A 14,279-nucleotide genomic window follows, 5' to 3' on the forward strand; every position below is an offset into this window, starting at 1 on the left:
TTCCCTAAGTTGTAAAACAAACAAGAGATGGTTATGGGATTCTGATAGGAGAGCAAATTATCACCTTTCCAACTGATAAGAGCTGGATTGGAGACTATTAAGTACTGTCCTTCTGAAGTAGGCAGACCCTCTACCCCAGATGTTGGCCTCAGCATGGTGGAAGGAACTGTGTGCCCTGAGGGCAAGCCCGCTGGAGTGGGGAGGAGGAGAGGCTGGGTTGAGCCCTGATGGCTTCCTGCTTCCACCCTCTCCTATCCTGTTTGTCCTCCCGTGAGTGAGAGGCATAGAGAAAGGCAGAAGTTATTTTCCCAATAACTGGAAAATGGGAAGTCCAGGTCATGGGTTAGATTAGGAATTCAGGGAGGAGGAGAGAATGATACCCCTCATGGTTTTAAAAATTGTGAAGATGGGGCCAGCCCCATGGCCTAGTGGTTATGTTTGGCACGCTCTGCTTCAGCAGCCCGTGGTCAGTTCCCAGGCATGGACCTACACCACTCAGCAACCCACATACAAAATAGAGGAAGATTGGCACAGATGTTAGCTCAGGGACAATCTTCCTCAAGCAAAAAAAAACTTGTGAAGATTATGAAAGAGGACACTGGTTGGGTTTGCGGGTCAGGCCCACTGCAGCTGGAATGGTCAGGGAAGCCTTCTCAGAGGAGGTGATGTTTAAGCTGAACAGGAATGAGGAGGTGGAAGCAGCTATGAGAACAGCATTCCCAGTGCAGGGAACAGCAAGCACAAAGGGCTTGAAGAGGGAAGGAGCTTGATGCACCCAAGGACAGAGAGAGGTCCAGTGGGACTGCAGCCGAGTGACCAAGGGGGAGCATGGTACCAGATGAGGCTGGTGGTGATCCCAGCCCACTTTCCATGAAGACCCCAGGGTTCTAGGGTTGCACCAAGAGTCTGATTCCTTTGGTGCCCTAGAAAATATCCTTGCATAGACTTTTGATGGCCCAGGCAGACCTTCTGGCCATGGTTTCTGGAGGGCCATCTCCTGGAGAAGAGGGGGCAAGCAGACGGGAATCTAGTGGTTAAGGGCAGGGCTCTGAGCCAGGCAGCCCTGGTCAAATCCAAGTCCATCACTTCCCAGCTCTGTGGTCTAGGGCAAACGACCTGAAGCTCAGAGCCCTGCTCTGTAGTAGTATGTATGAGTTTCCTATTGCTGCTGTAACGAATGACCACAAACAACAGCACGCTTTTACCATCTTATAACTCCGTAGGTCAGAAGTCTGACGTGAGTCTCACTGGCTAAAACCACGCTGTCCACAGGGCTGCGTTCCTTCTGGAAGCTCTAGAGGAAAATCTGTTTCCGTGCCTTTTCCTGCTTCCAGAGGCTGCCACATCCCTTGGCTCATGGCCCTTCTTCCATCTTCAAAGCCAGCCACGTTGCATCTCTGTGCCTCCCTTCCATAGTTGCTTCTCCCTGTGACCCTCCTCTTCTGCCGCTCTCTTCCCGTGTGTGTATGTGTTTTATTGCAGTAAAATATACGTTACATAGAATTTAGCATTTTCACCATTTTTAAGAGCACAATTTGTGTTATTTTTAACTACACTCACATTACTGTGTAACCATCACCACTCTCTGTCCCAAAAGTTTTTCGCTCCTCCCAAACTGAAACTCTGTCCCTCTTCCACTTTTAGGGACCCTGGTAATTACATTGGGTCCACAGGAATAATCCAAAATACTCCCCCTATTTTAAGGTCGGCTGACGAGCACAGTTAGTTCCCCTTTGCCTTGTAACCTAACATATTCACAGGTTCCAGGGACTAGGGTATGGCCATCTGTGGGGGAGCCTCATTCTGCCTACTATCTGCCCCTAGGATGGCTGGGGAAGTAAATGAGACAGGTGTGCCTGGCACTTGGGAGGCCAAACCAAATGAGTGCTGGTGGTCACTCTTACCAGCATCCATGTGTTTTCAGCCCTTGGCAAGCCAGTTTGCCCCTCTCTGTTCTTGTCCTGTCCCGTTGGACACAGTGGGTCCTGCTCTTGGGCCCCGGACGTCAGGCCATCCAGGGAGCAGCTTTGTCAGAAAGTACAGAGAAACGTGTGTCCTTTACAAAGTCAAGAGGGGATGGTGGAGGTTAGAAGTGGTACAGACCCCACGCAAGTCCTCAACATCTACCTGCGCTCCCAGGAATCCCATGGGACCCTTGATTCTGGGGCACCCTCTCCCTGGGTCACCACGGGCCCAGGATTTCCTCTGCCTGGACTCAGGTCACACTGTGCTTCAGCAGGCACTTCCAGGTTTTCTGCCTTCCTGGGCCGGGAGGTCCCATACAGGGACCTGACTGTTCTCCCTGCTTGTTCTCTTTGTTCCATTAGTAGCCACCTGCCTCGCTGCCCACAGGCTGCTTTTCTGCCTGGTGGTCCTGAACATGTCCTTCTCGTGCCCTGAAACCTTTGCTGTCTCTGAGGCCCTGGAGCCATTTCCCTAAACTTCAGCCATTTGCAAACCTTCGCAATTTTTTGCCATCACAACTACTCATGCTATTTTGTAGCTGTTATGTAAACCACACCTTTCTTTCTTTCCTCCTTTCCTTTTTTTTCTCTCTCTCTCCCCACTCCCTCCTTTGCTTTCTCTTTCTTTCTAGGATTGTTCCAAGCAATAATATTCATGAAATCAAGAGTTTGAGATGCTGGTTACATATTTTCCCGTACACGTTAAAGATACGTAATTGCTTAGAAAGCATCTGGAGTCATCTCCTGCTCCACCAGCGGTCCACGTGCCCCACTTTGGGAAACGTGGACTCTAAAGCCTACAGGCCTTCGCTGTCTCCCTCCACTCACCAGCCCGGGCCCCAGCCACTCGCCTGCCACAGCCTTCCAGCTGTCAAGCCTTCGCACCTGCTGTTCCCTGTGTTGGTGCCCCTGGTAACATCCTAGTCATCCGTAAGGGCCCTCTTCACTGTCTGCTGCACACCCCGCAGCCTGAGTGCTCCTCCATGATCTGGTACCAGGACCTTTCCTCTGCCCCAGCCCTGCTCTCTTATCCATGCAACCAGCCTTTTCCTCGGCTAGGAAAAAGTACCTTGAAGGCAGCAAATGTGTTTTACCGTACTCTTCCCACTCCAAGATGTCCCTGGTTGTTGCACCATTATTTTATGTACCATGTTATCAATTAAACCCAACACCCCATCGATTGTAAGACTTGTCTTTAGTCAGGAATGTTTAAATTTGAAAACCTAGATGTGTCCTAGACTATTTCATTTGTTTGCCAAAATATGGTATTTGGCACACAGTGGCTGTCAGCAAACTTGTTTTGTTGTCTGCGTTGTTCACATCTCTCATCCCAAACTAGCATGGTGCCTGGCACAGAGGAGAGGTTCAATAAACATTTGTTGGATAAATAAGTGAACAAACAAATAAACAGGTGCCTGAGCAGAATGTCCCAACTCTGCTTGCACTCAGTGTGTGACATATAAACACTTGTTTTCCTACAGGTAATAAAAAGGAAAGGAATTTGTCTGCTAAGCGGAAGGACAATGCTGAGGTCTTCGTTCCCAGAAAACCTGAGCCAGTCGTGAATCCCCAGCCCCCCAGCGTGTACCCAGGCCAGGAGAGGGCGTGCTCAAGTAAGAGTTCTGGGGCCTGAGCAGGGCTGGGACGGGGCCGGGGGCACTCTCAGTGGGGTCCCCTGAGGGAGGAGCCCTTGTTTCACTATCCTCCTCCCCGAGGCCTGAGCTGACCTTTTCTTAGCAAATGTGTTATTAGTCACGGTCTCTGGAGAAACAGAACTAATAGGATGTATGTATATAGAGAGAAAGAGAGGAAGAAATTTATGATAAGGAATTGGCACATGCAGTTATGGAGGCTGGCAAGGCCAATCTGCAGGATGAATTGACAGGCCAGAGACCTAGGAAAAGCCAGTGTTCCAGTTTGAAGGCCATCAGGCAGGAAGGGCCAGTGCTGCAGGTGAAGTCCGAAGGCAGTCTGCTGGAGAATTCCCTTACACAAGGGGGGGTCAGTCTTTTTGTTTGTTTTTGGTTTTGAAGGTCTATTCAGGCCTTCAACTGATTGGGTGAGGCCCACCCACATTATGGGAGCAATCTGCTTTACTCTACCCATTAAAATATGAATCTCATCCAAAAACACCCTCTCAGAAACATCAGAATAATGTTTGACCAAATATCTAGGCTCCCTGTGGCCCAGTCAAGTGGACACATAAAATTAACCGTCATAGCTGCTTTCTGGTTCTACAACCAAGATGTGGTTATAATTGAAAATTTATTTTATTTTTGTTTTTACTTTTAAATTTGCTTACTTTGTATGGGTAATAATACATGCCAATGGTACTAAATGCTAAACGTACTAAAGGGTTTATGGTGACAGTCAGGCTGCTGCTCTTCTAATGAAATGAGAGGTTATGTTGATTGAGTTCTTACTATGAGCCAGCCACCACTGTAAGCTTTTACTTATTATAATTTACATACATATTAATTCTGTATGTAATTTATATATGTAAGTTATAATCTTATAACTGGCCTTTGAGGTGGGTTCTACGCTTGTCCCATTTCCGAGGAGGAGCTGAGGCGCAGAGCAGGTGCTCACGCAGCGCGGCAGCTGCAGGCCTCACCCTGCTGCAGTGACTGCTGCTGTGTCCTCAGCCCGCATACTGCACACACTGGGTCTGGAGACGAATCATCTCCGCCTGATGCCCTGGGTCCAGTCCAGTGGCTGGAGAGACTCTGCGGGGTCACTTGCTTCCGATTTCTGTGATCCAAAGGATCTCAAAGAGCTCAAGGCATCCCGGTATCCCAAGAATTTGGGACCCTGGGGTGCCCTAGGCAAAATCCAGCCCCAGCCAGCCTTGTTAGACAAGCAGTTCGCCTGAGCCAGGCGCCCTGATTCTGTGGCCGTGGCATTCCATCCGTGTTTGCTGGGGAGCTGGAGGGCCTGTTTCCTGCAGGGCCAGGCCAAGGGACCTGGTGGTGACAACCAGCCCCTCCCCACAGTCATGTCTGGAGATCTGGACCAGTGCACTCCGAGCCCAGAGGGTTGAATATGTATGTAAATATTACATGCTATGTAAATATTGTCTTCATTTGGATTCCCCTGGGGAGCCAACTCTGAGATAAGGATTTAAGAACAAGTAATTTCATTGGAAGGTGTCCCGGGTAGGGGACAGGAAAGGGAAGGAGCCAAAACTGGCTTCATCACCAAGCAAGTTGGCTGTGCAAGTGGAGCTCCGGCTGGCTGGGGGGTTCTGGGGGGCCGTGCTGAGCACAGGCCTCCACATTCAACTGCTCCCCAGGGGGGCGGGCGAGAGAGCTGGGCTCTCACGCAGTCCTCCCTTCAGCCCTGGCCTGCAAGCTGCTCGGGGCGAGTGCCCTCCAGCCCTCTGGCTCCTAGGCTCTGCCTGAGGCAGGGCTGCGGTGGAGTCCGTCTGAGGACTGTGGGCAGGGCAGCACCCAGGCCATCGCTGTTTACCCTTCACCACAACCCAAAACCCGACTGGGGGAAAAAGTGTACTAACACTGGACAGGCATTTTAGGTGGCCAGTGATAAAAAGAGTGGCTTTAAGGGAAAGAGTCTACATTAACCCATGTAACTGAAAAGTCCAAAGTGCTGTGATCTTTGGGCACAGCTGGATCTGGGGGATTAAAATGCATCAGCAGTCTGCCTCTCTCCCCCTCTCGGCTCAGCATTCTTCTTTGTGCCCTTCATTCTCAGACAGGCTCTTAGGGGTGGTGAGGTGGCCACCAGCAGCTCTGGGCTTACGGCCCACCAGCCCAGCAACCCTGGCAGAAAACAGCATGGCAGAGTCTGCAGCCTGACCACCTGGTGCAAATCCTGCCCTTCCACCTAGTAGCTCTGTGACCTCGGGCAGGTTACTTAACCTCTCTGGGCCTCATTCTCCCATCTGCCAAACAGGGAGAAGAATAATACCCTCCTCCATGGTTGCTGTGAGGATTAAAGGGTTGGATAGATAGGCTGCATAGAGCAGCACCAGACTTGGAGCAAGCGTTCAGTCAGGATCAACTGATGCTGTTCCCACAACTGCCCAGCAAAGCCTCAGAGCTGCTCCTCGTTGCCCGGTGTAGGTTAGGGGTAGTTCTGGGAAGGAGACCCTGTGCTGTCACCAGAGGCAGAGAGAGGGGTACCAGGCAGCAAACTCCAAGAACTGCCTTGTGGATACTGTTATGTCCTTCTCCCATTTCACAGATGAGGAAACCGAGGCTGAGAGCCTGAAGGTTACTTGCCTAGACTAACACATAGGACAGGAGAGCCGGGATTCACACCCAGGCTCCAAGGCCCACGCTCTGAATTGCCCTGCCAGGCTGCTCCCCCTGGGGCAGGCTGGCCTCAGAGGTTGCTCTGGAGGCACCTGGGTATAGGTCCTGGCCAGCTTCATTGTGACTCAGGCAATGTAACAGCCACAGGTTTTCAGTCCAGACACGGAGTCCTGGGTGGGGGAATGGAGATGGCTCTCGAGGGGCCGGCAGTGCATCCTGGGGGTGTGCGCTGGTCCGTGGGAAGGGCTAGCATGCGAGGCTGGGCCACAGGGCCCGGGCCTGGGGCTGCGGGTCAGGGCGTGCTCCAATCCAGTCCAGTCCAGTCCAGTCGTGCGTGGGGTTCCTGGCAAGGCGACAAGTCATCGTCATCTTTGACCTCTCCAGAAACCTGTGTATCGAGCACCCACTGCATGCCAGCTCTGGTCCAGGCCCTGGTGATCCAATGAGCAACACACTGTCCTGCTCTCATGGTGTTTATATTTTAGTGGGCAGGGGTAGATGACAAACATGAAGACGGGGTGGTGACAGCAACTACCAAGACAGCAGCTGGGTGACGGCTGGGCAGCGTGGTTAGAGGAGGCCCCCTGAGGAGGGGAGACTGAGCTGAGACCCAGATGATGTCGAGGACTAGCCCTCTGCAGAGCAGAAAGCCTGAGGTAGGAAAGAACAGCTCAGTTGGCTCCAGAATCGGAAAGAAGGCTGGAGGCTGGAGCATAGAGAGTGAGGGGCGCCAGCTGAGATGAGGTCACAGAGGTGGCAGGGGCAGAGCACACAGCAACATAGCAAGACCAGGAGAGGGACTCGGTGCCAGGGAGACCTCTGCGGCTCTGCAGCAGGGGCTGTCATGACCTGGTTTACATTTTAACAAGATTCCTCTGGCCGCCATGTGGAGTGTGGCCTGTTGAGAGCCGGGGAAGAGGCCATTGCAGGATGGAGAGTGTGGTGGCTTAGTCTCTGAGTGTGACCAGTGGTTGGATTCCAGACAGTAGATGGGCTTGCTGAGGTCAGTTGTAGGCATAAAACTAGTTGTGACTTTTTATCCTAAACAGCCTGGGGCGAGAACCTGGGCCATGGGGAGCCTGCCATGATGGGGCAGGAAAGTCGAGGGCTTGGCAGTGATGGGGGGCCTCTGGCTTTTCACTTGGGTGGGGTGGGTTCTGAGTCTGTGCCACTAGCAAAGGAGACTCAAGCAACTCAGGTCCCTGGAGCTGGGATCTTGTCTGGACAAGCTGGGCAGCGCTAAGCCCCTGCCGGAGGGCTGGGGCCTCTGATCTGTGTCCTGCCTCAGCTGGGAGCGGCTGGGAACTGCAGGCAGACAGAGCCTGCAGGCGGGCACTTGTCCACATCCCAGCACCATGAGAGCCAGAATCCAATGGGCAGAGTTAAGACTAAGCTGATCCCTGGGGCCATCTTGGCAAAAGCCAGAGCCTAGAAAGAGGCGTGTGTGGGGCCCAAGGAAGGTAGAGGTGGGAAAGGACTCATTGTCTAAGTGACACGTTGACAAGGGCATGTCAAGGTCACAGCAGCTGATGAGGTTAGAGAGGTGTCACATTTGTAAACAGATAATGGAGAAATGATCTATGGGGTGAGAGAACACGTAAGGTATTAGAAAAGTCTGGTGAATTTTAGTTTTGGTCAGGTGACGAGCTGGGAAGCTTGGAAGGAGAGAGAGGAGAAGGGGCCCAGGACAGGATGAAGGCTTGGCTCAGCTCTCAGAGCTCCTGTGGAGAGTGTGGACCACGTGGAGAGTGTGGGGGCGATCCCATGTGCCGTCGTCTCACCTGCACCTGGGCTGGCTCCACTGACCGCTGCTCGGGGTTATGAGCCTGCAGTCTGCACTGCTGGTGTTCACTCTGTGTGAAAATTAAAAAGGGCTTCTCAGGAAGTTCCTCCAAAACAAATTGTTAAAAGAAATGAAACCCAGGGTAGTGTGCACTGTGCAGGAAACTTCCAGAGCCCCTGGTAGAGGGGGAGCAGTGCAGCGGGTGTCAAGCACCCTTCCCAGCCATCATATTGGACTCACTGGGACTTCCCTCCTTCGTGTGCAAACCCCAATCACCAGGTTTTCCATATCCGATTAATAATGTGAGGAGTCAGCACTTAGAAGCACTGAACCAGCTGCCAGGCTGTGTTTTGTGTCACACATGTAACCTTGCATTTGATCATCCAAACCACCCCATGCAGCAGGTACTGCTGTTATCAGCACCATTGTACAGAGGAAACCAAGGCGCAGAGAGGTTAAAGAATCTAAGGTCACACAGCCAGTAAGTGGTAAAGCTAGTGTTTGAAAACCTGGCTGCAGGGCTGACCCTATGGCCGAGTGGTTAAGTTCCCGCACTCTGCTGCAGCTGCCCAGGGTTTCGCTGGTTTGGATCCTGGGCGCGGACATGGCGCCGCTCATCAGGCCACGTTGAGGCAGTGTCCCACGTACTACAACTAGAAGGACCCACAACTAAAATGTATACAACTATATACTGGGGGGATTTGGGGAGGAAAGGCAGAAAGAAAAAAAAAAGATTGGCAACAGTTGTTAGCTCAGGTGCCAATCCTTAGGAGAAAAAAAAAACAAACCTGGCTGCAGAGTCTCTGCTCTTAATGATTCCACGCACGGCCCCTCATCTGCCGACTAAAATGTTATTTGCTTACTACCCACCCACGTCAGCCTAGGCCTGAGCTCTAATATACCTAAAGATCACAAGTTTGAATCACTTGTTATGTTTTTTCTAATGCTCATTAATATAAATATATAACTGTTAATATTTTTAAAGTTAAACCAGGTATCAACTAAAATCATGTTGAATACTGTATTTGTGTTCCGGGGCTGCTCTAACAAAGGGCCACAATCTGATTGACTTAAACAACAAAAATGTATTGTCTCAGAGTTCTGGAGGCTAAAAGCCCCAGATGAAGGTGTCAGCAGGGCCACGTTCTTCTGAAGGCACTGGGGAAGAATCTGTTCCAGGCCTTTCTCCTACCTTCTGGTAGTTCCCTGGCTTGTGGCAGTGTAACTCCGTCCTTCACAGGGTGTGCTCCTGTGTGCGCGTCTGTCTCTGCGGCCAAGTTTCCCTTTTCATAAGGACACCAGTCATAGTGGATTGAGGCCCACCCCAATGACCTCATCTTAACTCGATCTGCAAAGGCCCTATTTCCAAATAAGGGCACATTCACCAGTGCTAGGGGTTAGGACTTCAGCATCTTTTAGGGGACACAATTCAACCCATAATATCACACACCTTCGTGTACAGCATTGTGAGAAGTAGAGCTTAATTAATTAATTAATTATCTGCCTTCCTCTGACAAGTGACACATTCTAACAAATTACGTAGTGCAAGACTAACAAACGTGAGGAAATGAGGGTAAAGAAAAAACGAGAGTGGGAAAGATAAGATGACACCAGGGGGCAGACAAAGGAAGGCCTGAGGGGGTCACAGCTGTGACTCTGAGCTCCCAGCCAGCATGGCAGAGAAGCACGCATTGGTGTGAAAATGTGGGTCACTGGATCCATCTGATGAAAATCAGATTACTAAATGTCGGTTCATGGAGCAATTTGTCCCATCGGTTCCCTTAAAGAGGCCACTGTTTGAGGTAGTGGAATCTTTATTTTGAACAGGTTTGGAGCTCAGCCTTTCTCTGTTAAATGTACCTGGCTGCTTTGTAAGCCAAACTGGGAGAAAGGAAAATTAGAAACCACGGCATTGTCACCACCCTCACACTGAAATGGGATTACAGTGGAGCCATATGTTACACTGGGATTACGTTTTAAAGGTCACAAAAAGTGCAGGTGGCCAGTGCTACCCCTGGAAATCCCTCATGCTGAGGATTAAGTGCAGCACACATGGCTCTGTCTAGACAAGCCCATACAGACATGGTATCCCTCAGGAAACCCAAGAGAATTGTCTCTCCTCCAGAATAGGACACTCAGAGCTTCATGGCTCAGCCCCAGATGAAGCAGTTGGCTTTGTTTAGGGTCTGGGTTGTAGGGAAAATGTGGGGTTTTAAGCACTGTCATTATGCTGAGGGTAGTGAGAGGTTCCCACCTCCAGAGGCACAAGGAGCCTGAGACTTCCTGCGAGGACAGCAGAATCACCAACCAGCTCACCTTCTTCCGGAGGGCTATCTTTTGGAGGACATACAAAACTCAGCCTTCTTATATCTTCCTAGTGAATTGAACCTTTTACCACCATGTGTTGTCTCTCTTTTGTTCTAGGAATACTTTCTGCCTCAAAGTCTACCAGCTCTCTTTTGGTTAGTGTTTACATAGGGTATCTTTTTTTATCCTGCTTTCAAACTTTCTGCATCCTTATGTTGAGGTTTGTCTCTTGTAAGCAGCGTGTAATTGGTTTTTATTTTTATCCTCTAACAATCTATGTGTTTTAATGGGCACATTTAGTCCATTTACGTTTAATGTAGTTGCTGATCTATTTGAGTTTAAATCTACTATCTTATTGTTTGCTTTTTATTTGTTCCGCCTGTTTTATGTCCTCTTTCTCTCCTTTCTTGCTCTCTTTTGAACTGATTACTTTATATTATTCCTCTTTAATCCCCTCTATTAGCTTGTTAGTTATATGTTCTTTTATTATTCTCTTAGTCATTACCAGAGATTGCAACATGCGTTCTTGACTTATTAGAGTCTACTTTAAATTAGCAAGTTTACCACTTCTTATTCAGTGAGGACCTTACAACTCCATAGCTCCGTTTACTCCCCTCCCAACTTAAATGCTGTTATTGTCATGCATTTTAATTCTCTCTAGATTTTATACCTCACTAGACATCCTCCTCCTCATTATTATTATTAAACAGCCAGTAGTAATTTGGATTTGCCCACATTGTTAACCTTTCTGTGCCCTTCACTCCTGGCTATTTCCAGGTCCCTCTGACTCTCAGGCTGTAGCCCTGAGTCTGTCGCCACCTCTGCTCAGCTTCCCAGCCTTGCAGTGGCTCTTACCACAGTCGGCAGCACCTTGAGGGGAAACACTTCCCAGGTGCCAGTTTGCCTCTCTGGGTTTCCTTCTCCTGCCTGCTCTTGGCCCTGTATTTCTTCACACCCTGTTCTCTCTCCATGCCTTCAAGCAGACTTTTATAATATTCGGTCACTTTGTCTAGTTGTACTCCATGGAAGGGTTGGTCTTGGTTAGCTAGTCTGTCATTACCAGAAGTGTAATCTATGGCCTGCACTCTTTAAAGAGGTTTTTCTCCCCTTGTCCCTTTTTCTTTGGCCAAGTCCATAAAATTGAATTTGAGTCAACTAAATGTGCATGTGATGCAACTCCGTGAGAGCTTAATTCCTTTCTATCACTGTAACTGCCCCTGGTTCTAATGAAGGAGCCTCATGCACTCTAATGCTTCAGTCTCTATCCATAAGCCTTCCAAGATACTTCCAGAGACCTGTTGTCTTCTTGAGGGTGAAAGAACATTGGTCTTTATTGCAGAAAGTTTACTGTCCGAGTTGTCAGAGTGGTCTAAGGCAGTGATATATCTGAACCATTTTTCCCAGACAAGCTGCCAACCATAAAAATAAAGTAACACTCCTCAGCATGAGTGAATTAGAGGACCCTGACAGCCCTGCAGTTAGCCTTTCTGTCAGAAAAACCTACAGCAAAAAGACCATTCTGCCAAAGTCCAGAGTCTCATAACATGTTAGCCAGCGTTCATTATCAATAGCAGGTAACAGAAATCCAAACTGACTGAAGCAACAAAAGAAAATGTATTGCTCACAGGCCTAGAAAGTCCAGGACTATAGATTTGGCCTCAGGCATGTTTGGATCCAGGTGCTCAGATGATATCACCAGGAAGCTGTTTCTTCATCGTTTAGCTCTACTTTCCTCTAATCTGGTGGGTCTCAAACTTGAAGTACATCAGAATTATTTGCAAAGCAAATTAAAACATAGATTATTTGGGCCCCAGCCCCAGTTTCTAATTCACTGCATCTGGGGTGGAGCCTAAGTATTTTAATTCCTAACAAGTTCCCAGGTGACACTGATGTTACTGGTCCAGGCACCACACTTTGAGAACCACATCTATAGCTCAGACATAGCCCAGAGATGGCCCCCATGGCTCCAGGCTCCTTTTTACTGGCTTAGCAACCCCAGGGGAAAGAGACTGCTTCTTTCCTAATAGTTCCAGCAGAGTCCAGCTCTCCCCTGAACCCGTCTCCAGTCTCCGTGCTTAGGGAGAGCAGTTCTCTCATTGGCCCAAGCTGGCCCAGGAGTGGGGTCAGATCCATCCCAGCCATGTAGACTGAGAAGAAGGGGGAAAGGGTGATTCCCTAAATGACATAGGTGCTGTGCAAGGTCACTGTTGCTGGGAAGATGAAAGCAACATCCATTCATCTCATATAAAAATTAACCACACGGGACGTTTTGTTATAAATTCCTCAGAGGCAGGGTATGGAGCAAAGGACTGTAATACCCAAGAGGAAAGAGTAGAAGTCATGTAGTCAGGGTGGCAGGGGGAGCCCTGATTGCCTTCCTTGAAAATCATGTGCCTTCCTGGGCTGAGGAAGAGACAGCAGCAGAAAGATGAGTGTTAAGAATTAGAGACACCTGCAGCTGCCCATCCAGAGACCCAAAGAGAAGCTTTAGAGATGAGAAGAACACAGGCCTTGACAAGCCATGTGTATCCACTATTTATAGCTGCCTAACAATCTGCCCAAAAATGTAGTGGCTTAAAACAACATCCCTCTTATTATTGCTCAGGAGTCTGTGGTTAGGCTCGGCCAATCTGAAGTGATCTAGTGGGCTGGATGGTCTCAGACCGCTTCACTTACATGTCTGGCAGGCCAGTTGGCCCTAGGACCTCAGCTGGGACAACATGTCTCTGTTCCATGTGGTCTTGTTATCCAGCATGTGGTGGTCTCGGGGCAGCAAGAGAAGACACGCCCTGATGTGTAAGTGCTTCTTTAAGACTCTGCTTGGTTGTAATTGCCAACGACCTGCCAGTCAAAGAAAGTCACCAGGCCAAGCCCAGCTGGAGAAATGGATAACTCCTCTTGATGGGAGGCGATGCTTGTGGCACAGCTTGTGGGGGAAGGATGGCGGGGGAATTTGTGGCCCTTTGTTGTGGTCTCTTACACCGTGGGAAGCCTGTGGCTGTGAGGCTGAGCCATCTTGAGGTGCGTGGAGGTGCTGGAGGACTCAGCTATAGACCGTTGTCCCAGCTGGCTGTTAGAGGCGTGCATGGGTGTCTCAAGACAAAACAGGGCTAAGTCAGCTGTTTCCCTGGACCTTTGGCCACACAGCATCGTGGAGTTTCTGGGCTGGGTGACAGCCGGGGCGGGGGTGCACTGTGGAAACTAGAGGGCTTGTGCCCTGTCTAAAGCGGGTGCTGCTACCCAGCTCCAGCCTGTGATTGCCTCATGGGAATGCTGGTCAAGGGTTGCCAGATCGTATGATTTTTCAAGAGACGCCAGGAATCCCAATTTTCAGGTGGATTTCCTCTTTTTTAAGCTTGGTTCTATTTCCAATTTAAAAAAAATTCAAAGGCATACAGTACAATCTGCAGGCTGGTTTTGGCCTATGGGCTGCTGTTTATGATCTCTATCCTTGTCATTCTCAGGTTTCATATTTGCCATTTCAGTGGATTCCCAGGAAACCTCAAAGGCCCCTTGCATGTGGTAAGGGGTAACTTTGCTGAGACTCTCATTTTGAGCTTTTCAAGTCACAGCTGGTGGGTGAGAGCAAGTCACCTGGCTGGTGAGCCGACCAGCAGCCGCACGTCCTCATGTCTTCTCTGTGACACGTGTTGCATTCGTGGTAAATCACTAGAGTTGATACGCTCTTTGTTTCTCTGTAAGAGAGATAAAAGCCAAGTTCTAATGAAGTGAAGAGAAAGTAAAGTAAACAGAAGAGGGATTATTTTCAACCAGAAAAGAGCAGTTTGGGATAAATTCAAGTGTGCAATTTGGCTTTTGCTGGTGGCACAAATTTATTGCATGAATAAATCCACTATTCTCTAGATCAATGATGAGAATAAATCCCCCCTCAATCTGGCGTTCAGGCCAGTGCAAAAGCGGCCCACCCCAGTGAACAATGAGCACGTCAGA

At 49.5% G+C, this 14,279-nt stretch overlaps 1 protein-coding gene across 3 annotated transcripts in view; it reads left to right on the plus strand.

The window, feature by feature from the left end:
- KATNIP (katanin interacting protein) overlaps positions 1–14,279 on the plus strand; it is a 201,222-nt gene that overhangs the window by 104,048 nt on the left and 82,895 nt on the right. For all 3 annotated transcript variants that reach the window (XM_046666914.1, XM_046666915.1, XM_046666916.1), the window contains one exon: positions 3,446–3,577. In XM_046666914.1, the coding sequence (XP_046522870.1) occupies positions 3,446–3,577 (132 nt within the window). The remainder of the gene's footprint in view (positions 1–3,445; positions 3,578–14,279) is intronic.

Source organism: Equus quagga, chromosome 7, assembly GCF_021613505.1.
Source record: "Equus quagga isolate Etosha38 chromosome 7, UCLA_HA_Equagga_1.0, whole genome shotgun sequence".
In the NCBI taxonomy this organism is placed as follows: domain Eukaryota; kingdom Metazoa; phylum Chordata; class Mammalia; order Perissodactyla; family Equidae; genus Equus; species Equus quagga.